This window comes from Necator americanus, chromosome II (assembly GCF_031761385.1).
Source record: "Necator americanus strain Aroian chromosome II, whole genome shotgun sequence".
NCBI classification, from domain to species: Eukaryota; Metazoa; Nematoda; class Chromadorea; order Rhabditida; family Ancylostomatidae; genus Necator; species Necator americanus.
The window spans coordinates 30,374,386-30,401,301 of NC_087372.1; the positions used below are offsets into that span (position 1 = coordinate 30,374,386).

Here is a 26,916-nt window from a genome sequence, read left to right on the forward strand (position 1 = left end):
CATGTGAATGACTATGTTGATACGCCTACGATTAATTGCTTTCTTGAGGTTAGTAAAACGAGTAAAAAAAGACATATTCCAGCGTTTTGTATGCATTTTACTGTTTATACTTTGCTCTGGATTCTCCCTTTAACATGGGGCCGAAGTCGAGTAAGATTTTTTTAATCTACGAGTTGGTCATCACTTCCGTGATGTTAGACCTCTACATTCCAGATATCATGTTTCCACTACATTTCGTGCATGGAAGAAGCTCACAGAGGTCTTCGCCTGTGCGCAGGAGCCACATCATTGGCTCTCGCTATGGAATCGAAGGAGAAACCCTTCGCTAACTTTATCCATGAACACAAAAATACTGCTATAATGTGTCAAGGTAGAAATGCTACATGCGCAATAAGCTTATCGGAAATAATCGATTCATATTTTTCTTCAGAATAATTCTCTTTTTTTAGAGCGTCTTTCACCCGATAGCCTAAATTTCGAAGTGCTGCAGATTCTTGTGAATGATGACGCACGTGAATGCTTCCGACAACTTCCGAAGAGCCGTCGTCAACGGGATTGCAGCGTATGAGTCATTCATTCTTCTAGAAGTTTGTCTTCACTTATAAAATTATGTGCAAAATGAAATCGTGCAAATCTGAATGAAGGAATCAAGAAATAACACTTTGGAACAAAGACAAAGTGTTGTTCAGTAATTGTTCAGTAAAAACGATTAGTATTGTCATAATTGCGATTTTCAGGCTTTAAATTTACAAAAAAAGTATAAAATTTACAAAAGAAAAATCAGAAGGTCGTATAATACTGAAACAAATAACCAAGAAAAAAGTCTCCGAGCTCAGCCAACAGCAACATTTTAGGTTAGCACAAATTGTCCTTACAAAGAATCGTCTACTAAGAATCACCTCAGTCAACCTCCGCTCGAATGTTTCGCCACATTCTATTCCCAGAGAGAGCGATGCGAACAGCTTTTAGACTGTTGCCCTGAGCACATAAGGTGGTTTTCTTTTTCTCATAGCTTGGTTTTTTTCTTAGTTTTTATCGTCAGATCCAAAAGTCGGTAACAGTTCAATCAAGAAAACAAGGAAATCCCACATTGCATTGCTATATGATATCTTTATCAGAATTACATCAGTCAGTTCCGCTAAACAACTTGTCAATTTGAATTTTTTTTCTTTTTGTAGATTTTTATGGTTTTGGATGAGAGAATATCCTTTTTACATTTGTGCCACAAGGACCTGCTGCTCGGTGCAGCAGAGCTTAGCGGTTGGAATCAGGGGAGAACCCCTGGCAAACGTCATTTATCGCTGCAGTTCGCGATGGTCTCACCTCGATTCCAACCGCTGCAGGCCGCGCCGTTCCGAGCGCATCCGCTTCAACTGCATTGTGCTTTTTGTTGTTGTGACCTGTGTATATCATCCATATATGCAATGTAAGTGGACAAAAATTACCTTTGCAAGCAATAATTAAAAAATTTGAACAATAGCAAGTAATAAAAAATAATTTAATCTGATACTTTAATCGCTTATCTCTATTTTATTTTTTTTCTCTTATTTTAGATGCGGGGAACGCTTGAATGCCTTGTCTGTGGCATATCAACACGCAAAATTGAAAGGTCTGTATTTTTAACGTTGCAAATTTTAACAACAACGAATTGACAACAAACGATAGTTCTTTTGTATCAAGGTTCCACATGATTTATTTTGAAGCTCTTGAATTAGTTCTGGGTTTCAGTCAGCCCGCACACGCTCAACTCAACAATCGAGGAATACGACACTAAAATTAACACATTAATAGCGATTTGGTTGCGGGCCTTGAGGAGATGAACCTAATCCAATAGGGGTTTACAGAATAGTTGAAAATTTCTGTACAAAAGTATATTCTTTTTTCAATCCGGCTCCTTGTAGCTACACTATTACTATTATTATTTTTCTCAGGGCTGCGTATACTAGTCTGATTGGTACCGACTCGTGGTGGGCCTGCTTTTACTAAACATACTCAGATATCTGAGTGTACGCCTCGGGACCGTACGAGCTATATAACCTGCACTGTTATACGGCGCACGTTTCTCAAGTATTGCGAAACGGTAATGCCGTTAGCACCCAACCCATACTCTGTAGATCAAATGTCTGAGAACATGGATCTTGCACAAAGATCCGTTTCGACGCAACTTCCGCGACGAGGAACCAACAAACCGCTCTCTTTCTAGACTGCTGCGATATAAGGATGCGCCGTTTGCTTCATTGCAAGAAACGCGCACTGGAGGACGTCCCATCATCAGCATCGAAAACCGCGGCGATGGTGATGAGGAACGACTACAATAACTTGGTGGAGGACTTTAGCTCAACGTTCAAGAAGCGCCTTTGTACGACTGCAGGATCGCAGAGGACACAAATTCTGCATCGTAAGGGATCACGCAAAGGCTTTTTATTGTGAAGTCCATATGTTGTTATGCAAGATACGCAGTCAGCAGGCGGTTATTGTCGGAATCGTTGCAAACGCAAAGATGGTTCTCGAACAACAGTCCGATGTTCTTGGAAAACAGTAATATCCCACAAAGCAAACGTCGGACAACGGTAGTCGTCAGGTAGACCTTCGCAGGTAGACGAACCTCATCAACCGCATCCATGTCTAAGAAGAATCATCGACGCTATCAGCTTACGTGGCTTTTAGCGCCGAAAGAGCGCATCGTCAGCTAAAAATGACAAATTTGCCATTTTTAGCTTCGAATATCCGGTAATTTTAAGCTGTGTGGGATGCCGCATTTGATTCCAACCATCGCACAGTTCTTCTCAGGTTGAAGTTCTGCCAAAAATCGACATGCCACGTCTGAAGGACTAGGAATGTAGAAAGAAATTTTGCCAGAGAGTGTCGATAAATAATGCAGTGCGGATGCTTGAGGACGCCGACTCTCTCACTGTATTCAGGATGCTGCAAAGAAGACGGTCCCGGTTTTAATGCTGAATAAGAAGTTCGCCTTTGCATCTGTGAAGGCCGGATCCACATACAATTCTGTATGTACAGCGCTACTGGCGATCTTAGCCAGGAGAAGGGTCTGATGAGAGCGTTGCGTGGTCAACTGAGACGTGATCGCGAGAACGAATGTACGTCCAGGGTGAAGGAGTTTGAAAGGGCGTGGTAAGATGAGAACCCAAGAAGGCCTATGCTCTACTTAGACAGTATAGTTGCAAAATGAAGAGATGTTCACCTGTCTTCAAAACTCAACAGTCGTTGTCGGGGATGCAACCCTACCCATCTGGAGGGGACTTTTAAACATCTTGCTCAAACGACAAGCGCCATCAGTCCCTGGACTTGAGCAACGAGTCCAACAACAAACGTACACCGCTGTCATTGAGGAACCACTGACCAAGTCGGAGGTTCTCATCTGTATCCAAAAAATGAAGAATGGAAAATTTGGTGGAGACGTTGAGATCAGTGTAGAAATGCTGAAGTCCTTCTTCTTCTCCTTACCTTATCCTTAAGTATACAGGAATTACCAACAAATATCTTTACCAAGTGGATGTACAAGGTTTTGGAGCGGATCACTTTAAGAAACTACCCGTGATGAACAAGCTATCCGTCATACTCGTGGATCCACGATTGACCAGGTGCTCATTATCAGGAGAGTAATTGAAATGTGACAGTGGCACTCGAAGCCTACGCGGTTAGCCTTATTAGACTTTGAAGCCACTTTCGATTGTCCTCACCGATGCGTCCTCTCAACGCGCTTCGCGCCAATGGTGTTCCAGGAGAGTTCATTCGCCCGAGAACTAGAAGGACAAGTGATGCGGTTTGAACACAAACACCTGGGTTTACTTCATCGTTCGCAGTAGAAAAAGGACAAGGGGCTGTCGCTGGACCTTTCTTTTTCAACTTTCCCGTCGATGATATCATGATATCATATCATCTAAGCAGACATGGGTCTTCTCGAGACGCGGATCAGGGTAGAGGGACAATCTATCGAATCTATCATTTATTTGGGCTGTATGCTGAAAAACGATGGCAGATACGAGAGAGGTATTCAGCAAAGAGGCGCTAAAGCTAATTTGGCATTCAGCTTATCGACCAAGTAACTGTGGTCGACCACCATCACCAACAAAGTCAAGTTGCGAGTCTACCTATCCGCACTTCGCCCTATCATTATGAACGGATCGGAGACTTGGATGCTCTGTTTTGGGGTAGGCTGTGGCCGCACGATCGATCTGAGGTTCGAATCCATCCTAGTGGCAGCCAAGTCTTTCTCTTTCGTCTTTCCGTTGTCGATAAATAACTTGGGCCTAACCTGGGAAGACAAAAACACTTGACACATCGGTTAACAATTATATAATCTGGTCATACTCTCGTAATGCTCAAACAATTGTGAATTAGAGTAAACGTGGCGGTGTATCCCAAGCGGATTGATTAACACTCATCATCAACAGTATATTCTCAGTGTTACAGTGTTTGAGAACTCAGAGGTGGTTATAAATGTCTGTATTGTCTTTTTAAAGATGATTTGTAGCACATTTAGATCCAAATTCAGATAATTCAGACTTTGAAGGATTCTGACTATGGAATTTGTAGTTTGGGACACAAGTACTTCTTTTCAGCCAAAGAAATCGTGCAACGACTACTTCTTTGTCTTGAGTCAGGCGAACCTCAGCATTTTTCGGAACTTGCTGCAATGCAACTAGATAGAATGGATTTTCGAATACCAGGAATACCGTTTCTTAAACCAAACAGGGAAACAGGTAAATGAAAGTGACTAAGAAGCTGATTCATCCCCCAGTGCAACCCAAGGCTAACCTTTAAATCGTTAGTTCCTCAACCTAATTTTTTTTCTTCTTCTTCAGAACAGCGTATTGCCCGCCGCCTTGGCTTGATGTCCTATGCGGCCATAGAGCAGAGACGAGAAAAACACTTGAAGAAGTTTTTGGACGTTAGGTATGGGTGCCTGATCCTAAAAATGTAATACTAAATGAGATTAGGAGTCACAAATCGTCAAGTCATCTAATCGTTCACACGCCATTTAAAGCGAGCGTAGAAATTGACGGTATGAAAACCCCTCAGAAAACGTAGAGTTCAAGTTGTAGATTACGGAAACGAGCATGCTCCAGCTCAACTTTCCCTAGTCGTTCTGAAAAGACCGTGAGAACCACTCTAATTCCTTTGAGGTACGTCAGAAGGAGTCAGAACCCTTGCACACGTTCCGATGTTCTCTGAAGGCTGCTGAGTAGAGACCACGTTACTCCTCGACTGCACGCCCACCGCACCGCGTGCAGAAGGGTGGCGCGTCGCCATTAATTCCATAAGAAAGAAAGGTGCCTTCCAAGTCGCGTTTTTACGACAATTAGGGGACGATGAGCGGAGCCAAGCTCGTTTCCGTACAAAAAACAAAATCCGAACTACGTTTTCCCTGTCGTTCCTGTACCAGCTTTGTGAAGCTGCCTTTAAAAACGAGGCGTAAGTGATAGCTTTGCAGAGATTAGCAGATTTTTAGGTGCCATGTTATACTCAAAATACACCTTTATCAGAACTGTAAGTAAATAATAAACATCATATCCTGATGAGATAGAGATTTTTATCATAGACAACCCCTCTATCAAAATGAGGTAGCTATTTCACTGAATCGAAACAATTTTAGAGAACGTCTTCTTGAGGAGAGAAATTTAAAGGAGGTGAACTCAACAACGCAAAGCTCCCGAACGACACAAATCCCAAGTAAAGAAAGAATGGCAATTGTCAGGAATCTACTCAGGTTAACTAAATGACGTCCTATGTTTGTAAGGTAACCTTAACCACGTTTTCATTTTATAGGAATGCAAGAGAAAATGAACTTAGAATATACGCCTCCCTTCTGGCCGATGGAAATTTCGCACGTTTAGCTGAACTGGAGAAGATCAAAAATGCTAATAATACCCTTTCTGGAATTTTACGATCCAAAAAATTAATGAAGGTTGGTGAGGTCATTCAAAGAAAGAGTATTCTGTAGTCTTGATGTTTCAATTCCGATTTGATACTGAACGATTTTAGGAAGAAAATAAGGATTAAGCACTAGGACACTTACACTCCACTTACATACAAATTCTCAAAAAGCCATCATTTTCTGCTCAAGTGTTTTTGAGAAATGTCACACAATACACGTAAGGATAGTTTGAGTCGTTTCAGCCTATTATTTGTTTTAAGGCAACATTATCGTCAAAAGATCGGAAAACGTTCGTCTACTACGAATCGCCGCGAATGAATGGGTCAGATGCGAGTTTTCGTCCGGGAACTGTTCCAGAAGTAGGCCTCTTTCCAAAATTACATAGACATGCTATCATGCTATATAATAACGCGCTTAGTCCGTGTGTGTGTGTCTCTCTGTGTCTCTCTGTCTCTCTCGAAATTCCAAGATGTGACGGGTCCCACAGCGTCGGATAGGTCTGCCGGCGCCGAAGAGCTATAAAAGATGGTGCGACGGGTCCCATATGTATAGAAAAGATCTAAATCCTGTGCCGCCAGTGCAGCACTATCGCGGTAACAGTGTGCACGTCGCAAAAGTTAAATGGTGCGTTGTAATCGTTTCATAGCCGTTGCCACTGCGAGCGTCGCGTTGTAGCTCTATTAGAATAAACAACAGTGCGGCTACCGTAACCGTTATAGATGTATCGCAGTTAGAATTTGTTAACGAACCATCACGAAGTTACCCGTTATCGAAAATGCAGATTGTTTGAAATACAGCAACGATCTAGGGAGGTTTAAGCATGTTTTTCTTGTTGAATACAGGATGCTCAACTAGGACTCTGGGCATAATTCATCTTGCAATCGTTTAATGAGGTACAGAAGAGACGTGCAGTAAAAAAATGTGGGAACGTTCTGGAAATAAGACAAGTTCTTTGAGTTTTATCACCTCTTTTCTCACTTTTATCTTCTCACATACTCTTTCAGCGCTGCGCAGGCGCTACCGCTTGCATAAACAGAACCACAAATTCTGATTATTGTCTCTGGTTGGTTGACAAAAAATGTTTACAAAAATAAGTTGGGATTGGAATATTATTCAAGATATTCATAGCTGATACATGATCTTTCGTCTTAACGTTTTGACGACAGCGCGGCTCAAGAGTGAGCCGCAAGGCCTAATCTTTCGAAAGCAGTCTCCAAAGCGTCTGACTCAAGTCCGTCTTTGGTTTCTTAGGATCCTACGGATTTATATACGAAGATGAGTGGGAGCAAAAAAAAACCCATTACAGTGTCAAATGCAACAAATACAAATTAAATCTTGTAAAAATGTAAAAATTTCCAAACAAGAAAAAAGTGGTCACTATGGGACAACGCGGCTCAACGTTGAGTAGCACGATGTTCTAAAACGTTTCTGTACCACGTGCCAGGCACTAAAAAACCTGAGCGGTCGAGAATGGGTTAAGGACCGTGACTGTCACTAACCTTTGATGACTCCAAATACTTTCCACCAGTGATATGTATCCTCTATCATATAATAGATATGTAGACCACATTATCCAAAGATATCATATAATATTTGACTCAGTGAACCTCCTATGGATCCTACTAATCCTTTTTAGCCTCAAGAAAAAAAGGGAGTTGTTAGCAACTACTATACGCAAAAGTACTTCGTACGTAGAGGAAGAAATCCTACGAAAGGTTTGCTCTTAGCACACCGCTATTTCTAGTAGAAAACGGTTGATACTCATTTAGTTCGAGCAAGTCCCCAAAAGGGATTACTAGATGCTCAGCGTATTAAAATTTTGAAAGAAGACAAGAACTTGACCATTCCAATTCAAGCATTGGGATTGAAGAAAGTATACAGGGTAGGCTCTGCTTCCCTTTTTTTCTTAAATTTCTCTGCAGCACAAAATATCAGAAATAGCTAATATTATAATTACAATATAATTCATTATTTCAGGGGCAATCGCTTCCTTTGAGTGGGTCGAAGACACTATTTTTTACACCAAAAATACACATGAAAAGCAGTTTGAAAGGGTCAGCAGATATTTCGATGGTTGCTCCAATTCACACACCATCAAATAATGAAGTAAGTATATCGGTATGTTCTCTTAAAGGCATTACCCCACGAATATGAGGTGGTACGGATTTCAGGTGGATTATTTGTATACGGGATCGTAGATTATTGAGAGGAGGGTGATTCCGTTCATTTCTTCCTAATTACCGTAGAAAATACCTGGAAGATACTTCTTCGAGCGTTCCGGCGCACTATTTTCTACAAGGAGTTCGATTGGAGCGCGCCAGCCTTGTGCACACGCCGCAGCTTCAGGGCCGTTTTTCAAGGGAATTAGGAAGAAATGGGCGGAATCACACCCCTCTCCATAATCTACCATCTCGTATACGAATACTCCAAATGAAATCCGTACCACCTCAGATTTGAGGGGTGATGCCTTTAAGAAGTGGTTCGATCATTTGCGTTCTTGTTGTGATGCACTTCAATTTGAACCGTATGTTAGCATAAGCTTCCAAAATCATTAAGTATAAATCATCTAAAGCTAGGCAACATCCTATTACCTCTATTCTCTATTTTTTCTCCCAAAACCTCACTTTAAATTGGAAGGAAGAAACTGAATCCAATCAACTAAAGAAACTACTCCATTTGACATTGTGTTTAGTGCCGCGTGGAGCTTAGGCGATCAACTGTTGAAAAACACAAACGTTGTTTTCCTACGCAAAGCTGCAGTTTTCCTAATCTTCCATCGTTGACCTAAGATAAAAGAAACGGATTGAATCTCCTCGTTTATAACAATTCCCTCTTTAATCAATTTCCATGAAACGTTCACTGACACAGTGCTTTCGAAGTGCAAATATTTCTTGTGTAACTTTTTTCCCCAAATCTTCTATTTTCTTTTCTTAATTTAAGTCTGAAAGAGAAGAGTGAATTGAATCAGTTAAGGAAACTACTCCTCTTGATGCACCACAACAATTCCACTATATTGTAAATAACATTGATGAGGCAGGATCATCAGCGATCTTCCGGATATCAGAGTGCGACTTAAACGTTAGTGTAAACGTTTATTAAAAAAATACCATTTCAGTTACCAGGATTATTGTGTATAAGTATTTAGAACTCCTCACTTTTTCTAAACAACACTAACACTCTTTCAAAGAATTTACAGTTCAAAACAAATTCCACGGCTCAAATCACGTTACCGATAAATTCTTCGGATGAGAGTGAGGTAAGATAATCGATCTTTGTAATTTTTACACACAACAGGTTATCTTTGGAAACAGGGCTCAGGTGAACAGGTGGTCAGAGATGCAGAAGAAGCGACTGGTAACCGTTATTATTTGTATACTCTGATTAAGTATCCATAAAGATTTGTTTAGTCACCTTGATCAACAAACATTCCCCTTCAGGATGGCGTCCTGACGTCCAGCTACATCCTTTTAAAGTGTGTATTATTCCTCTGAAATTCAATGGAATGAACATCTGATAACGAAAATGAACTTCGTTCAAAAATAGTTCACTAAACTAATGTACGAGACCCCTAGAGAAACACTCTATTTTTACCAACAGCATATCACGAAGCATATCACGAAATTGCCGTAGTGTGGAACCTCATGGAAAACATGGAATTTGGATTGTAGGTTGCGAATATAAGCGTGATCCCGCTCACTTCTTCTCAGTCGCCCTGAAAAACGGTATGGGAAACTACATTTGTTTCTCAGGGTTGAGTTGAAACGTACCACTCTTGCGCACGCCACGCATCCATGTGCGAACGGTTGAAAATCGATGGGATCTCCCCACCAACCTATTCAAGTGAAACCAATAAACAGACTGCTTGGTGACCGGAACGTGCGGGAGGAGGTACGTTCTGACGCACCCCGTAGGAACAAACGCTGCTACCACGAAGTCTTCCAGGACGATTAGGGAATAGTGTACGGAGTCGCGCTCATAATCCGTAATTTACACCAAGCTCTATGCAGTACGCTTGTGATACTTACAGTTCCTTCTTCCCAGAAGAGCTCAGTCTGAGAATACTGCAAGATGTGCAACCAAGTATTTATTCAAAGTTTGTAGTTTTTGATTGAAATAAATCAAATAAATTTGGAAAAAAAGGCCATGAATAATTCGTCAACTCAATAACTTTAGCGACAACAACAAACAAGTTGTGGCACTTACGCTACATGCCTGGAGATGATCCACGATTATGAGGATGCCTGTGAACAGCGTTACGCAAGAGACTACATCGCACATGGTTTCTTCGTTTGTTTTCTAGACTTTGTTTTCCTCAGCCATTTTTGACCTACCGGCAGTTACTATTCGGTGATTAGTAGATAAGTATTAACACATTTCTTTCCTCCCGTAAGCAGTGTGAGAAACTACTACACCAATAATCTGATGGTTTATTGGTTTATGGTTAATGGCCCCTGTACCTTCACTTTTCCAAGGAATTGACGACATTGAGATCCTGCGTATTCTTAACGCTGCCAGTTCTACTGAAAATGGAGCGACCGTTCACAAAGCATGTCTACGTTCGATTAACAAATCGGAATATGCCACGGTATTCTTTTTAGCTTTGTTCAATTAATTCATTATTTAATTGTTACGTATCCTGGTTTAGAAATTGTCCCTTTATCAACAAAAAAATCTTCTTCATTATGTGCGCTATAAATTATGCCTGTCTGTACCATGATGTACGTCTGTTTAGGATATAGATGAGTCGAAACGATTTGAAACCCGACGGTATTGCGTAAACGACTGCTTTTGAAACAGTAGGACAGAGCGTAGCGGTCAGGATGGAGAGACGGGATCCTTGTTGGCATCATTTGTCGCTGCACTTCGCGATTGTCCCACACCGATTCCAACCACAATCTGAATCGCGCCACTTCGAGCGCAGCCGCTTACGCAACTGCACCGTACTTCACATCGTTTTGACATGACTATGGCACAAGAAATATAGGATATTTGTAATATTAGAGAGAAAAGAGACGAAAAATAGAGTTTGCAAGTTTTGATAATTCTCAAAATTGTGTTTCAGGTGAAAAAAATTCTTGTAAGTCATCGAAGCCTTCGAAAACATTGTTTAGAATACGGGGCTTATATAACCAAAAAGGCTGAGCTAGAGGTTTGACAGCTGTTTTGCTCATATCCGTGCTGTTCGTACGCCTGTTGATAGGAAATCTTTTCAGGACCCCTCTTGTCACACCGTGCTCCCGTCAACGGAATCAATCGATAGTTATCTCCATCAAGCACACTCTCGCTCAGAAAACAATCGTCTCGCTTGTCATGCACTTTTAGACGAATTAAAAGACGCTTGCAGTACACTAGGAAAATGCTGTCCGAGCACAAAAAGGTGTCTCTTTAATACCTCTTAAAAGACTTCCATGATATCCCTCTCGCGAGAAATTGCCTATAGTTTCTAGCACCTACCTGAATTATTAGGTTGTTCCGAAAGTCTTGCACCAAAGTTTGTTTAGAGACCTTGAATTAGTATTTTTTGGCAATTGAATATGATAAAATGCTTTAGAAACTTTCACCAGACGGGTTGTAAGCAGAAGCTGCTGGCATTGAACCATGACTTCAATAAACCAAAGTCAAATCTGAACAATCGTGTTCTACGGATTCCTGCAGAGACACAACGCGCCACCAACAACGCCACCGTCCATACCTGTGCTGCGTTCAAGAAAGATGCAGTATCCCGCTGGATTGTCCCCGTTTCTTCTAAGAGCTCGAGTAATGAGGTATTTGGCTGGAAGATCGACCACTTTCTGATCGCTCGACTGACTGCAATGATGCTCTGTGCCTTTTGAGACAAGCACAATGCAACTACATCTTCGTGCTCTGCGTTACAGAAAAGTTATGTCGACTTAGGCCCTCTATGAATAGAGTACCTCGAACCTATCAACAAGAATGAGTATATTTAAACGTTTGCTTGTACGCCCACACAAGCAGGACTTTCTCTACCAGCTCAATACAGGAGATGAGAGCTGGGTATTGTATGTTAGGCATACACGGCAAAAAAGTTGGTTTCCATGGGGCGAACCAACTCCAAAAGAACGGAAAGAGAAAGCAGAAAGAGAGTAGATTTTGCTGTCTAGTTACTGGGATTCCAAGGGAATGGTGTACTATAAGCTGGCGACACCGTGACCACTCAGGTCTAAACTCCTCAATTACAGAATTTGGCAGACGCAGTTCGCCTGAAGCCTAAGAAAATCGGTCATTTGGTTCTACTTCATGACAAGGCCCTACCTCATGTGGCAAAGCTTCCTCTCTCGCAAAGCAAAAAACCGAACTTACCAAACTTCGTTGGGAAATTCTACTGCACCCTGCTTAATCTCCTGTCCTGGCCCGTCATTGTCATGACTATCATTTGTTCTGGGCCTTAAAGATCATAATGGGATCATAATGGATCATTATGGATCATAATGGGCTTTTGTTTGCGGTAACGAAAATCTGGAGCACATCCGGTCACCACAACTTGGAGCTTTCTTCTCCAAAATTATGAAACTATCTCGATTGTCCGTAAATTTCTAAAAATTTTTCCCCGTGATGTAATCCACTTCTTATTTAGATGTGAGAAGCAGCTTCAAGTACCTTCGCTACAGCAACGGCTACAACACGCCATTGACCGCCTCATCATTCAGCATAACATCTGCGAAAGAAATATGTTGGAGACTTTGAGGCTCATTCAAGATTTTGAGGACGTGAAACGATAAAGGTGTAGGTCTAAATAAGAGGACATAGGGAAAATTCAAGTGTAGTAGGAAGAGAACGTGTTTATTTTCTTTTTAACATAAGAAATCGCTCATAAGTTTGTCATGGCTCATATTCATTCGGTAAATGTGAGCTAGACCCACTTATGAGCGATTTCGTATGAATTTTTCTTCTATTTAGTTTTTTAATATAAAATTTAACTGACGCTCAATGTTTATTCTGTCTAAAAGTTATTTTATTTTATGCAGTTTTTATTTTCTGGATTTGGAGCAATTCGGGCGACATAGGTCTACAGAGAATGAACTAGAAGTTCATTCTACTCTAGAAATATTCTCTTTTAGAACGTAATTCTGTCCATGAAAAGGCTTTTCTCATTGTTGTGTTACATTATCAACACGAAATTTGCTAGTATATATTTGCAATGTAATGATTTTACCGTTAATTTATAGTAACACCATAATTTGGACTGCCATTTGCAGCTCTTCGATGGTCTCTTTAAGGTATTTGATGTAATTCTGTTATAGACGGATTTGGTCGCATTCCATTATGTTTGTATTAAACTTTTAATTCGTCTCGCCGAATAAAAATGTCGTCCAATCAGGAATTTTTTTCTTTTTGCTCCCTGCATTGATCGCTCATGTAGCGCCACTTGAATCAGTAATTCCATACAGTTTCATTAAAGCTTTTTTTTTGTTAGGATGGGGCGGGTGTAGCGCAATCAGTGAAAGGTTCGGCTGTGAATGCAAAGTTGACGGTTTCAAACTTCAGAGCCTTTCATCAGCTAATTCATTCCTCCTAAATGGAGACTCCTTGCGCCAACTGACGACCAAGTACATTTTGTTAGCGCGTGGCTGTCACCGCGTCTTCATGTCAGTTCCAGAAGATATGGTGATATTGAAATATTAAAACTTTTCAGCATAGCAATTCTTCTTCCCTGAAACACTTCCAAAAATGTTTTTCAAGATGTTCTTCTCTTGAAATTATTAACGATCTCCCAAATCCAACCATATTCACGTAATTTAAGCCTTGTCGACATTGTTTTTTTTAAATTAAATTTACGCTCAAGTTGTTGAAAACGATGTAATATTGAAACCATGATATCTTTTGCTCACTTTCACACTTTTTCTCTTCTGTAAGAAGTAGCTCTAGTACACCTTCGAATCCGAGAGATCCTACTGATTGCTACTTTCGAGTATTGGCATAGTTTGTAAATAGTTATCATGGGTTTCTGTTGTAAGGAACTTCATTACCTGGTTTATGTTTTCTCAAATTAACCTAGTAATTTTTCCGTTCTATTCGTTTTCTCGACATTCGACCTGAGTGACTCACTCTTCTCTATTTTGTTGTCCTAAAGGATAACAGCCTTTGGAGATATTTTGTACGCTTTAGAAGGTGGAATTATTACGCCACTATTTCAGCAAACCCGCTTTCTCTATTATTTGGCTTCTATCAGCCACTACAGGAAAAGGTGGGACAACTATGATCCGCTAGTGCTTAGCACCATATTTCCATCAGTCAATTTAAAGTTTAGTTCTTTTCGAAATTTATTTTTTTACTGGACAGAATAATTCGTCAAATTTGTAAAGGAAGCTTTTCACGAAGCAATTCCCAACACGACGGCGGAGGAGCTTCAGTCTTTACGGATTATTTAAACTTAAATTATATTGTAGGCGAAGGTCTTTCAGGAGCACATTTTTTCATCTAATTTATTTCTCCTAGTTCTATCTTCGTCTTAAGGGCAATGTAGCACACGAAGGCTATGTCATAGAGTTTTTAAATGAACATTTCAGTCCGCTTTCAACACAGCATGTAAGCGACGGCTTATGATAAAATATATGCACGAGTGCCAGCATATTTTATTAGAAAGATTTTTCAACTGCAAACCAATCGAAAACTGATGTAAAAAATTTATTGTTGACATTTCCTTCGCAATGCAGATCAGCTTCCAAATTTTCGTTTTTGAGGAGATACTGTTCCCCCCAACATGCTTCAGATTGCTAGATGCTCCTAGACCTAAAAGTTCCATGTTTCTTTGCATCCAGCTGAAGATTCTCTTGGCCGTTTATTGTCGGTTCAATCTCAGCGCTGTATTCTTCAGTGAATTGCGAAGACGGAACATTATTCTCACAATGGGACTGCAAAGACAATTTTGATCTTGTGTTCGCCGATCAGCCTATGAAGGATAAAGTACGAAGTGTCTGGCGTCAATCAGTCTGCTTGGCATGCGCCATCGCATTCATTTCAACTCACCATCGTTTGACGTTTACGAATGCGTAAGTAGCCTGTTCAATGACTTTCGGAGGCAGGGAAATGAATCGAAAAATCGGAAATGAATGATCGATCATGCTGCAGCCATAGCGAAACCTTTTACCGACTGCGATAGACAGCCCCAATCAGGTTTTGAACGACATCATTGGAGTATTCTATGAGTTATAAGGAAGTCAGTTGTCGCAGAAGTCGTCACTACGCTTTGTATTGAAGTCATCGAAGAAGTGCCGAGCAGACCACGTAAGATCACGATTTCCTTGTCAATTATAAGATCGTTGTATATCCTCCTACTTTTGCGCAGTTATCAGACTATACCACGAATCTCCCTCACTAGGGGGATCACAGCCGGTTAGTCGTGAGGCTACGTGGCGCGTCCCCGGGTGGCGGATAGGGGCTGATCGCGGACCAAAAGCGACCTTGTGCTTGCGCAGAGACGCGGGCGGATTCACGGGATGGACTCATTGTTTCTGCTGAGGCAGGACTGACTCATGACATCCTTGTATCCCGCACGTTGATCCGGCCAAAACCCTGCAATCAAGTGACCGGAAGGTGCAAGGGAGGCGGTTTGAAGTCGCCTCCAACAAATAAGCTTCACATGTCCACTCCGGGAAAAACTCATGGGACTAGAGGCTTGCAACCTGCCCATGTTTTTTTAAATACATTTGCATGTCACAGTAATAGAAAAGAGTCTCCGGAGGAAAGCTTGGTACGGCAGCGCCAGGAAGGGCGGGGTTGCAGGAGTCATATAAGCCACCGAAACGGAAAACGACTAGGATGACTATCTGTACTTATAAGTCAGGACGGGTGTAACGTAGCGGTTAGAGGCTATCCACAAATTTACGATACATTTACGCTACAAAAGATTTCCCAGGTGTGGTCAACCATCATCTGAAATTAATGCTCGTCATAATAAATGTTGAAGCTTGGTTTTCGCTCATCAGCTGATGTGGTTTGTTTTCTTTTAGCGATCTCCAATAGAACACAATTTCTCAGATGATTTGAAGCGAATCGATGCTTACTGGACCTGCACAAGCAGACCACATTTCCGATTATTTGTTATGCGCCAAGAATAATGACCATGAACGCATACGTAAAGATTTTGTCCAGTACTTCTGATCAGAAAGCTCTTTTGTTCCCTTATCCGTTTACCTTCTCAAGATTTGTGAGAATTAACTCTTTCAAACAAAAACAGTTCATTTTGAAAAGTTCGACTTCCAATGAACCTCGGCATAGTTGAATGTAGTATCGAGTTTGATAAGCTGTACACGAGGTTGTTAAATAAATTTATTGGCTGACGTTTCGGCAATATAGCCTTCTTCAGAGCATGAGATGGGCGATTCAATCTACAACTTAAACGACCTACCTCTCTACAACTAAACTCCACGCCTACTTTCAATCACCAATTTAGCGACTATACTGAATGCTCACCTTAGATCGGAGACGCCTAGCATAGACCGCTAACTGATCGATCACGAGGGCGAATGGTTCGAATGTCACATTCGGATCGGAAGAACCATTCGAGATATGGCGTGAGTTCCCTAGTTATCGACAGAGATTCGCCTTTGCGGTTCATTTTAGGGTTTTTGGCTTGGATCCAAAATGCCTCCAGCGATTTTCGAGCCAAGCTGTCCAATTCAATTGTAGATTGAATCGCCCATTTCAGGCTCTGAAGAAGGCGATATTGCTGAAACGTTAGCCAAGAAATTTATTTAACAACCTCATGTACAGCTCATCAAACTTGATACTACAGTTCATTTTGTTTGATGTTCAGTATCGGGCTCGTAGGTGACCTTTTAGCCTTTTTAAGACCTTGTTGCATTTCAAACAATTAGTGGTAGCTACATCTTAGAGACCGATAGATAAATAGCAGCTGTTAAAGATGCGGAAAAGCTCTGCTAACGAGTACGTGGACTCTGCAAAGTGTCAGCCTCCAAAACGTGCGTACACCTAGTCTGCACTCGAAGTGCCCGGTATATGTACTACTAACTTGTAGCCAATTCGCAAAAGAGATGATTTCATGGAAACCAATCGCTTTTACTCAGAACTGTGGTGCGGCATTGTGTACTTGTAGGGGCGGATGTATAGTAGGGTCAAAAGAACATGCAGAACGGTGCAATAGCGTAAGCGGCTGCGCTCGTAGCGGCGCAGCGGAAAAAGCGGTTGAAATCAAGCTGGGAGCATCGAGACTATCTGTAGCAAAGAATGATGTTAGCAAAGATCCACCCTCGACTGTAACCACTACGCTCGACTGCATCGCTTTGCCCGCACGCGCTTACGCAACGGCACTCTGCTTCATGACGGTTTGAGCCTACTATAGCGCAGTCGGTCCATGTCAGACATGCGTTAATCGCAAATTTAAAACGATTCTGAATTGAAGTGAACGCGGTTGCATATCCATAGCCGATTGATTAACGTCAGACATCCTATCCCTTATTCTTTATGTATACTTGTGTCTCCTGCACAATAAATTATGCGCAGGAGTCACAAGTACATATAAAGTGGTGTGGCATTGTGTACTTGTACGGGCGGATGTATAGTAGCGTCGAAAGAACATGCGAACTTTGCGAGGTGCTGTGCTCCAAACTGGCGAGCCGCGACGCACCCGCCGCAACGTCTCATGCGCAGTCAAAGCGGAGAGGATGTGATTCGAGCACCGTCGAGGAAGTTGTAGTCTCTTGTAGATGTCTGAAGCAGGTGTTCGAGAGGCTGCTACGTATACTGTTGCAGATACACATGGCTCATCGTCCTTATCTGTAAGTTCTCTAAGATTGTTTACTCTAAGTGGTTTTTCCTTTATTTACGTACAACATCTTTGAAACAGCTATGATCTGCACGATTTCTAGATCCTCTGGGAGTTCTAGGCTTTATCTTTCTCGTAAGTAGTAAACAAATAATCATAGAACTTTTCATGTGACAATGTCCCAGACAAGTATGACTGTCGTAATTAGCAGCTAACAGCTCGTAAACTATAACAGGAACCATGCTTCATGTTAGGAAGTTAAGTTCATTAGTAGTACTAATTCCGTTCTGTTATTCAGGACTTACTCCACTCAGCCTTTAATTTACAAGTTCATTCCTTACGCTATCTTGACGAGAGACTTTAGAACTCTCGTCCGTATTGAATGTTGTTCTGCTTCTTAAAAGGAACAGTATTTTTGTTTTCCGTGACCATCCAATATTAGTAAAGGGTAGTAGAATTCTATTGTTGGGATCCATTGCGTCTTTGTAACTAACTGAAAACGAAGGCTTCCCATACAAGTTGCTCCTATTTTTTCATGTTTAGAGAACAGTAAAGGATTTACGGAAAGAGTATGAATTTGTTTATTTCAGAGTGTGCAAGCTAGCTTTTCCGCGAATGCTGTGATGGATCATGGACATTCATCAACAAGTCTGTGGGTTCTTTTTCACGTTCTCTTGGATAAACATTTTTTTTTCTCCTCTTACATTTTCTTAAAGTTCAAGAATTGATGAAAATGTAGTTGGGGATGGAGCACTCAGTAGCGCCATTATTTATCGACGCTCTAACTAACTTTTTTTTCCTTCATAACTTTAGGTTACATGTCATAGATCCTCTAATACTAATGCTTATGTTTTAGGGCCCGATTGATCTAATTATTTACTCCGAAAAATAAGGACATCATGAGTGGTCCCGCCCCAACTATATTTTACCCCAAGAAGTTCATATGAAGGATGTAATTTGTCCTTCTCTTATTTCTCCTCAAAGCGTCATATTTGCTCGGTTGAACAGAAACAAGGTTTTACTTATTTGAGATGGAAGTATTCACAGAAATAAAAACAGCAAAATTGTCATGGTCAGTATCTTTTGATAAAACGTAATGCGTCTTGTTGTGTTTTACAAAATTTTAACTGAGTTACTAACCTGTTTTTCTTTTTCTCTTTTCACCAACGACCATATTAATATAAATAAAGCTTACAAAGGCAGAAGTTTTTATGAGTTCGTTTTCTTTTGTCACTGGACATCAACCGCAGTGTATTGAACTCGATGAACGTTAAGCTATTTCGCATACTTCTTAGTTAATTCATGGATTTCCTCAAAAAAGAGGTTTGGTTAATTTTGGTTGTTTACTTGCCGCATGCAAATATGACGCTCCCCAAATATATTTTCCTGATGCAATTTTTCGTTTCCCTGATCATAATTAGATTTGAGCAACTTGTTACGCTGACTACAGACTATCACTTAGTAAAAGTAAAATGCATGTAGTAATATCGGGTGGGAATTTTGTATAGTAACAAAGATAAAGTAACTAGACAACAGTCCAATTAATTGGATGGATTGTTTTTCAAAGGAGTTCTAGATTCAAACACTACTAAAATTCAAACACTTCAAACTAAAAACTACTAAATTCAAACACTTCAAACACTACTAAACATTCAGTATTTTCTTGAATTAGATACCAGGAAGGAGGTTCGGCGATCCCAGGAGTACCAGTTGACGCACCACTGACGGTCAAGCAACATTTCCAACAGCAGCGAAAGCAACAGGTAAACCCTAGAATCACTATAAAAACTTTATTTTTTATTTTTTATCCGTTTTCTGAATTCTTTGTGCAGTTTTTTATAGTTATGGTTAGCGTTACAATATTTGTTACCTTTTCTAATTATAGATGTAATAAATTTGTAGATTAGGTGGAAAACTCGAATTTGTGTCCAACTGATTCTCTCCACACCACAAAGTGATTTTTATTCGATTTCATATTTTATGTTTCAAATGATGAGGAGCCTCCAATTCGCAGTAAGAACTTGTAAGAAGTAGTAGTAGTAAGTTAGAATTTGTGCATTTTCAACAATGAACTAGGTTTACTTATGTTAGTGACCTTATCTTCAGAACATCTTTAGCAATGCATATTCTTCTTATTCTATTTATGGAACCGTCGGAGCGATTATTCAAAATAGGACGTTGCGGGAAATGGAGGGGAAGCATGCATTGGATTGAAAACTATCCTGTTTTGGTTGATCTTTGGAGATGAAAAAGTATGATAAAACAGCATTTTCCTTGCAGCGAAACGATGTAATCGTTACTGAAATTGTGACACTCAAGAAATGATTTTTTTTTACTACGGAGGGTTGTGTAGGGTAGGGAAGAAACAGGAAGAAGTTTTAACGTCATAGATGAGACTGATAGTTGGGTTTGGTCGTCTCCGGTTTTTGGAGAGTTTCTCTTCTTTTGAAACATTTTAATCCGTTCTGTTTTTAGAAAAGACGTGCTCGAGAGAGTCGCAGAGAGGAGAAGATTCAATCTGGAGCGAAACAAGTAGCTACTCTTACTACGTCTTTGCAGTCTTCGTACGTATTACTGTTTTTACTTCTTTACATGACATCTTAACTATTATGTAGAAATATTTGAAAACGAAACTACTACCGAAAACGAAGAAACTCCTTTCCTTAGAAAAGTATGCTTATTCATATTTTTGAAAACTAACTTGTGGACCAGGTTGACAGTTCATTCTTTTTCACCTTTAAACATATTACACGTATCTTTATATCTATTTCTTCCCAAGAATTCTTCACGTTGACCTCATTTTTAGCGTCACCACCACACTGTCAGAGGCAAGCACGAGGAACGATGTACAGCAACAGGTCCCATATTCATCGATTATGTTACCGGAGTCAGCACTTCTGCCCTCGCAGCAGGTGTTTCGTTTCGCACTATACTTGCAGTTTTCTTGTAAAACCATGTCCAGATATTTCCAAGTATTTCTGTTTCTGTTCAGTTGCGACAAAATACAGCTGGTGCTGATGATCTTTCCAACGACGTCGGTGGGAGGATTGGTTCGAAGTTGCTTGGTGCTTTCAAGGCAGAGGACTACGACCGAATGTATGGGGCAGCAACATCTGCTATCGGCTCGATTCCTTCAAGTGTCGGCCATTTTCCTGTGCGGAGTACAGAAGAACCATCTTTTGAATCTTCGCTGAGAACTAATGCTGCCGCAGATTCGTATGAGTCTCTTTTCCAAATGGCTGAAGCAGATTCTTCCGACCGAAAACCTTTCGATATTATTGCTCGTAGCGAAGGAGTGAGGACGGATTGCCCGGTCTGCTAATGATTCACTTCACTTCTTCTTTCTACTTATAGCATAACATTTTCAAGGCAAATAGTTATGACCATACCATCAATCAAACACCAATAATGCAATTGAGCGAGAGCTCGCGGTTAGAGAACTGTGTTCCAGCAGAGTTGTCAAATGTATGACTTTGATAGTATCCGATTGAACTCAGATTTCATTTCTCCGGAAGTTTACGTGATTTTAGATCTATCCATCTGTGGATGGGCTGGACCTGCAAAGTGTACACGCCGACAATGGAATAGTTGATATGAATGCCCCACTTGATCAGAATCACGTAGATGCAGATCCAAATTCTTTTGATCAAGGAGTGGAAAAACTTGAAACCGAGACGGACGATCGATTCCTCAACTGGCTTTACGTGAGTCTAGCCTACCCTCTCTATCTTCTTCTCTTTTAAACAGTTATGTCGGTTGTCACTTATATTTACTGTAAGCAATTTTCTCTTCGTAACTTCATTTCTCAAAAATTCACGTCGTTAGCGCCAAATGCCATTGCTCTCTGTATGTACCTATGTTGCAAGATCCTTACTGTAGAGGACTGCGTTCCTTGCTTAGCCGGGCATGTATAGATATGGTAAAACACTTGTAAATCTGAGCATCATCGGTATTCCCACGTTTCTACGTATTTTTTGATCGTCCTATTTCTTCACATGTATTTTTTTCTATTTTAGTGTGAAAATGAACATGCTGAAGACGACAACGCAGAATACACAAGAGTGCTGGAAGAGATCGAAAAGGACGAATGTTATCCTCTCAAAATGGAAGGCGACAACCAGTTGCAAGATTTCGGCTTTGCTGGTTGCCCTTCATCAAGCGTTCAAACAGAAGGCGTACGAAAAGTCGAGCTGGACCCTTCGCATCCTCTGGCTTCAGACTGTGTTGTTGGTGAATACGCTTCACTTCCACCAACAATGCCTCCACGTGAGCCTGTACCGGAGGTTGGTTTTAGAAGTTTGTTCATTCCATGTCGTCTCATTATCATTATTACTGTAGGATTTTTTGCTGGTTCACGTTTAGAGGACGTAGTCTGCAGTTGTACTTGATTACATACGAATTAGCATAAATGATTTTTTTCCTAGACGGACTGCTCAGTGTTCTTCAGGGTTATGCCATGAACGATTATGATTCTGAGCTGGATCTTGATATGATGCCTATAGGTGAAGATGAAGAAACAATGTACGGACGACTACTAGATGTACTTGTGCGCGATATAAAGTTGCTGACATACGTGAGTTTGAGTATTATTGTATTAGTTATGAATTTGTAATAGTTTATTTTCTGTTACCCACAACGTACTGCTAATGATCTCTTTAGAAATGGATTGCGAATCTTGTCACAAATATTCACAGATGACCAGTCTTTTGTCTTGCCCTGCATTTGCAAACCTGAATTCTTTCAAAATTTCCCATGTGCGGTACACTACCGCTCATTTTTCATTGGTTTCTCTTCTTCGTCTTCTCTCACATATCTTGAAGCAAAAAGATCACCCACTCAAAGCAACAGAGTATTATTATTTTATCTGGCCGTTTGTTTTGGTTGCGACCCTCCCACATCAATTTTTGTTGCATCAATGAAGTCATACGCGTAGCAAAACGTGTTTGGTTATCATCGAAGAAGTATAACGACAATGTAGGTGTAATGTTGGTGTATATCTATTACTTTTAGTCATTTCACAATAAGCAATGTTCTTGTTGGCAAATCTATTAACAGAAAAAAAATTGCGAATATACTTTTCATGTGTTGTGGATTAGAATGCTCTTGGAAGTGGCAGAGGTTTTTCTCATCAGATTACGTGATATTTATTTATCATTACCTAACGTCGTATGTCTGAGATTTCAGCTTTCTATTCAAATTCACGGGAATAACCATCGATAAAGTAGGTAGAATATTTTGAAATAATTTGCACAGCTTTGAATGTCGCTGTTGTTTCGATGTAGAGAGTAGAGGCAGTAATTTGAAACTGGTGACGAGTTTTCCAAGCGACGAAAGACGAAATAATGTTTCTGAGGCTAGACTGCTCATAAGACTCATCACTTTGTGTTTATTTTTGTCAGATCCTGTGAACCTTTAATTCATTTCGTCCTTTCAGAATAATGCTGCTCTTGTCGATGAGGTTTCACGTCTGAACTATGCCATTATCATCGCATCCGAGGAACGAAAGTACAGTACAACTCAGTTGTTTATGAAACAGACAAAACGTCAAATTTACAGAGTTTTGGCGAGAAGATCTTGCCACCATGATAGAAATCGAATTCGGCGGCTTCAGACGGCAAATAAACGTAAATCGGACGCTCAGCGACGCCAGCAAGAACAGGTGACCCTCGCAGAGACGCAGGAGAACATTGCCCAAATCAAGGCCAAAATGGCAAAGACCATCATGAGCCCTCAAAAGGTGAACATTCCAATTCTTTTGTCTGGAGTTCGTATTATACTTCCATTAAGGTGTATATCTTCGGCATGTCTTATAGATCTGGAAGCGTTCAAATCACTTTGAAAAAATCGGTGCTTAGTACATAGAAATGATAATCTGTTGATCAGAAGAACTAAAGTACGATTGATAGGCACTGAAATAAAGAAGACTTTGATTTAGAACAGGGTCCAAACTCGCTTACATACTATTTTAATTTTAATATTATATTTATATTTTGTTCGCTAGCAGCCGGATTTCGAGTCACACGATGATATACGATTTCGAGTAATTTCCACAAGCGATAGTTCTAGAGAATAAAGCGACTTATTGCGCGAACAAAACTGATTAATCAACACCATTCGGTACTCGGTCTCCGCTCAAACTAATCACTGAGGTGAAATTCAGTGGATTTAAATATAGTGATACACAACAAACAAATGAAAAATGGAATATTGGTGAATGAGTAGTAGTAGGAACGATTCAACACGAATTTATTCGAAAAGAATTCATGTTATTAATCATTTGCATTTTATTTTCAGAGGTTTATAACGAATGGGAATAAAAGAAAACTTTATTGAAGAAAACCTCTTCTGCTAACCTATTTAACGTTGCACATAAATAACATTAAAAACATCGTCTTCTAGGCAAAGCCGACCCTATCATCTTCAAATACACGTCCTACATTGGATGTCGCAGCGATTAAACGGAGTGTAGAGGCTGAGCAACGTTCACTCGAGGATAAATTGTCATTGTCGAAGAAATCAAGACGAAAGGTATCCTTTTGGAAGATATCGAATACTATGAACAAAAATGAGTATGTTCACGTAAATACAGAACAATTAATTTCCAGATTGGAACATCAAGAACACAGCGTAAACGTCCAGACTCGCAGCGTTCAGACAAGGGATCTTCCCTGCAGTAGGTTCTTCCTTTCTTTTTGATATCGTCTTCACAGTTCTCTTTCTTGAAGAAACGCGAACGGAGGAGCAGCAAAACGTGTACGAGCTGACTCTGAACGACCCGAGGCCAACGATGATGTGCTGGAAGAAAGCAGTGCACCAGCAATAGATCACATACACCTTTCGCGTAAAGCAGCACGATCCGCTAGTTTTACTGGCGAATCTTCAGACGAGCAAAGCCATCGACGGCGCAGTGCTCGTCAAGTCTCTTCTCAAGATTGCACAACAGCAGCCAATGATTGCTTGTCTAGTGCTGCTGATCTCCAAGAGCCATCTTCCGCAAACTCATTAAACGATCAGCCTACGAACGAAGCTCCTGGTTTGTAGCTCGTATTATTAAACCTTTGTAATATGTGATTTTCATCTTCAAACTTTTAGGTAATACTGTAGAGGTAGTAGTGTCTCCCGAACAAGGCGCTGCACAATGTACGGAAGCTGGAAAGGACGACGAATCCCAATCATGGCGTCGCCGATCAGGACGACCTCCTGCTCGTGCAGCCAGTGCAGCTGCACAAACCCTCTTGGCCGCTGAATTGGCGGCCACTGAGGAAGTCCCCTCGTATTTACCAAGAAGACCGAACAGATCGCGTTCTAGTACAAATGAATCGCCCACCGCTCGTTTACAAAGGTCGAAACGTTCTACTGCATCTTTGAATCCACCAATCGAACAGAACATGGATGAGTTAGCGTCGCATCCAATCGAAAAGGAACTAGCTGTTGAAATCGACGGAGACGTAATGAATGGAAGTGGCTCTTCCAATATGTGTGATTTGGAATTAGACCAGAAATACGATACCGCTGATGAAGAACTGCCGTTAGGCGACATGTTAGAATGTGAAGACTCAACTGGCTCAAGAAGTTCGTTGCGTTTGCGTCCAAATAGAAGGTCTACAAGAACTGTAAGTGGTCTTTGTCATTTGATTGTTTTTTTTCCTTAATTTTCACCAAATTTTGTAGGGAAATGTCAAGAAATTTTCATTAGTGTACAAGTGTACTCCGAACCGAAATTTTTATCCTACTGATTTACTGAAAATTCTTTTGAAAAGCAACTTTGGTCACTGATTGAAGTGGTTATGGTTGTATTTCTGTTCTTCTGTTTTAAGATTCTTTACGATGAATTGTGGGGTCAAAACGACATGAAACACAGTGCAGTTGCGCAAGCGCCGCTACTGTCCATTGTGGCGCTCCGAGCGCAGTCGATTACACAACTCCACCTTGCTTCATTTTGTTTTGTTTTGACTATACTTCTTCTCATCAGAGGGATATCCTTAGCTTTTTTTATTGGTAGTGAGCGGTGCTTTGAAGAAAAGTTTTCAGTCTTCACGGCAAAGCTTTGGCGATGGTCTCGATGGGACAGAGACTCCACGTCGAATATCGCGTTCACCCTCACACGATGATCTAATGCCAGGCGAAGAACCTGTTTCCAGGTCGACAAGGTAATGCGTTATTTAGTTGTTCCATTTCATATGGTTTTTCTTAAAGCAGTTTAATCTTGCACTCTTCGTGAGCTGGCTATTTTAAGATCTCATGGACGAGCTGGTGGTTCAACATCGACGCAGAGTGAGCGTCAAATGAGAGAACGAAAGCAGCCTGTGTTGTATTCACCAGTCGCCAAAAGTTCTACTGTGTCACAGCCTCGAACCGTAAAGAGGAAATCTTAGATAACTTCACGAAATTCTATACGAAATATCTCTATCTACTCCTTCGGTGGTTGAATACTGTTATAGGATTATAGGTATACGTTGTATGCCATATAGCGGTTCCTTTTACGAGTAGGCTGTTATGGTCAAACATGATTTGTGCGTTTATTATGTACAGTTTGCAAACTTATGTAAGTACTAAGTGCGGATTGAACTTAATGCAGCAAACATCTACGCGGTCCAGAGTTGATACATCTTATCCTCAAATTAGCAGCCGTTTGCTAACCCTTGTTGTTATGTGCTTTTGAGGAATTCGCTGTTAATATTCTTATCCTATCTTGGCTCAGGTTATCGCAATCGATGAAAATCTTAACTCCCAATCTGGAGCTTAATTCTATGGGCGAAGTCTTCAATTGATAGCGCTGAACCCTGCACTTCGTTTTCAAAGAAGTGTTAACTCTACTCTCCTTTGATTATTCGGTTACGGGATGGGCGTTGTAGGACACCGTTCGGAAATCCTTTGTTCGCTATTCTGCACGAAATTTGGCTACTCTTCCAGAAGACAAGAGAGTATATAAATTTTGGTTCCGAAGTTTTTGATGATAGTTCAGATGTCAACTACGTAGTCTTTATACATTACTACGAATCTCGGCATTTATTTTCGAGTTTTTCATAGACATTTCTCTCGGAGTCATCACCAAGGTCATTTCTCTCGGAGTCACCACAAATTTTAGAAGCCGTTGATCTTCAGTTCAAACCTTAAAATCTGTTTGCCTTTCAGATCTATACGAGTCGGTGTAGCTGATTTTAACAAAATAGCCGTAAATGTCAGGTGAAATGCGATTTCAAATGTGTATTATTCGAATTACTTAGAGCCAGCAATTACCAGCAACCTTAAAAGAAAGGAAAATATTGGT

The 26,916-nt window shown here is 40.7% G+C and overlaps 2 protein-coding genes across 5 annotated transcripts; both read left to right on the forward strand.

Annotated features, from left to right (window-relative positions):
* Positions 1–240: 240 nt before the first annotated feature.
* Positions 241–12,639, forward strand: RB195_019942 (uncharacterized protein; the record flags this gene model as incomplete). 4 transcript variants are annotated; one of them, XM_064188024.1, is made up of 17 exons in its annotated part: positions 241–370; positions 450–562; positions 1,554–1,609; positions 3,019–3,098; positions 4,584–4,724; positions 4,827–4,917; positions 5,618–5,731; positions 5,791–5,929; positions 6,160–6,258; positions 7,536–7,614; positions 7,669–7,781; positions 7,877–8,005; positions 8,873–8,977; positions 9,045–9,155; positions 10,962–11,048; positions 11,113–11,276; positions 12,495–12,639. In XM_064188024.1, the coding sequence occupies 17 exons, from the start codon at positions 241–243 to the stop codon at positions 12,637–12,639; spliced, it is 1,896 nt and encodes a 631-aa protein (XP_064043905.1). The 4 variants fall into 4 exon arrangements, with proteins under 4 accessions (XP_064043905.1, XP_064043906.1, XP_064043907.1 ...); XM_064188027.1 differs by lacking the exons at positions 241–370; positions 450–562; positions 1,554–1,609; ... (5 more) ...; positions 11,113–11,276; positions 12,495–12,639 and adding exons at positions 2,438–2,538; positions 10,073–10,178; positions 10,372–10,484; positions 12,100–12,309; XM_064188026.1 differs by lacking the exons at positions 241–370; positions 450–562; positions 1,554–1,609; ... (7 more) ...; positions 11,113–11,276; positions 12,495–12,639 and adding exons at positions 2,438–2,538; positions 6,007–6,024.
* Positions 12,640–17,586: 4,947 nt separating this feature from the next.
* Positions 17,587–26,020, forward strand: RB195_019943 (uncharacterized protein; the record flags this gene model as incomplete). Its single annotated transcript, XM_064188028.1, has 18 exons — positions 17,587–17,658; positions 18,236–18,297; positions 19,318–19,408; positions 20,121–20,209; positions 20,452–20,557; positions 20,638–20,958; positions 21,015–21,110; positions 21,176–21,349; positions 21,662–21,928; positions 22,093–22,218; positions 23,080–23,150; positions 23,202–23,382; positions 24,045–24,173; positions 24,251–24,318; positions 24,371–24,678; positions 24,738–25,258; positions 25,677–25,795; positions 25,882–26,020. 18 exons carry the CDS (start codon positions 17,587–17,589, stop codon positions 26,018–26,020), a joined length of 2,940 nt encoding a protein of 979 aa, XP_064043909.1.
* Between the last annotated feature and the right edge of the window lie 896 nt (positions 26,021–26,916).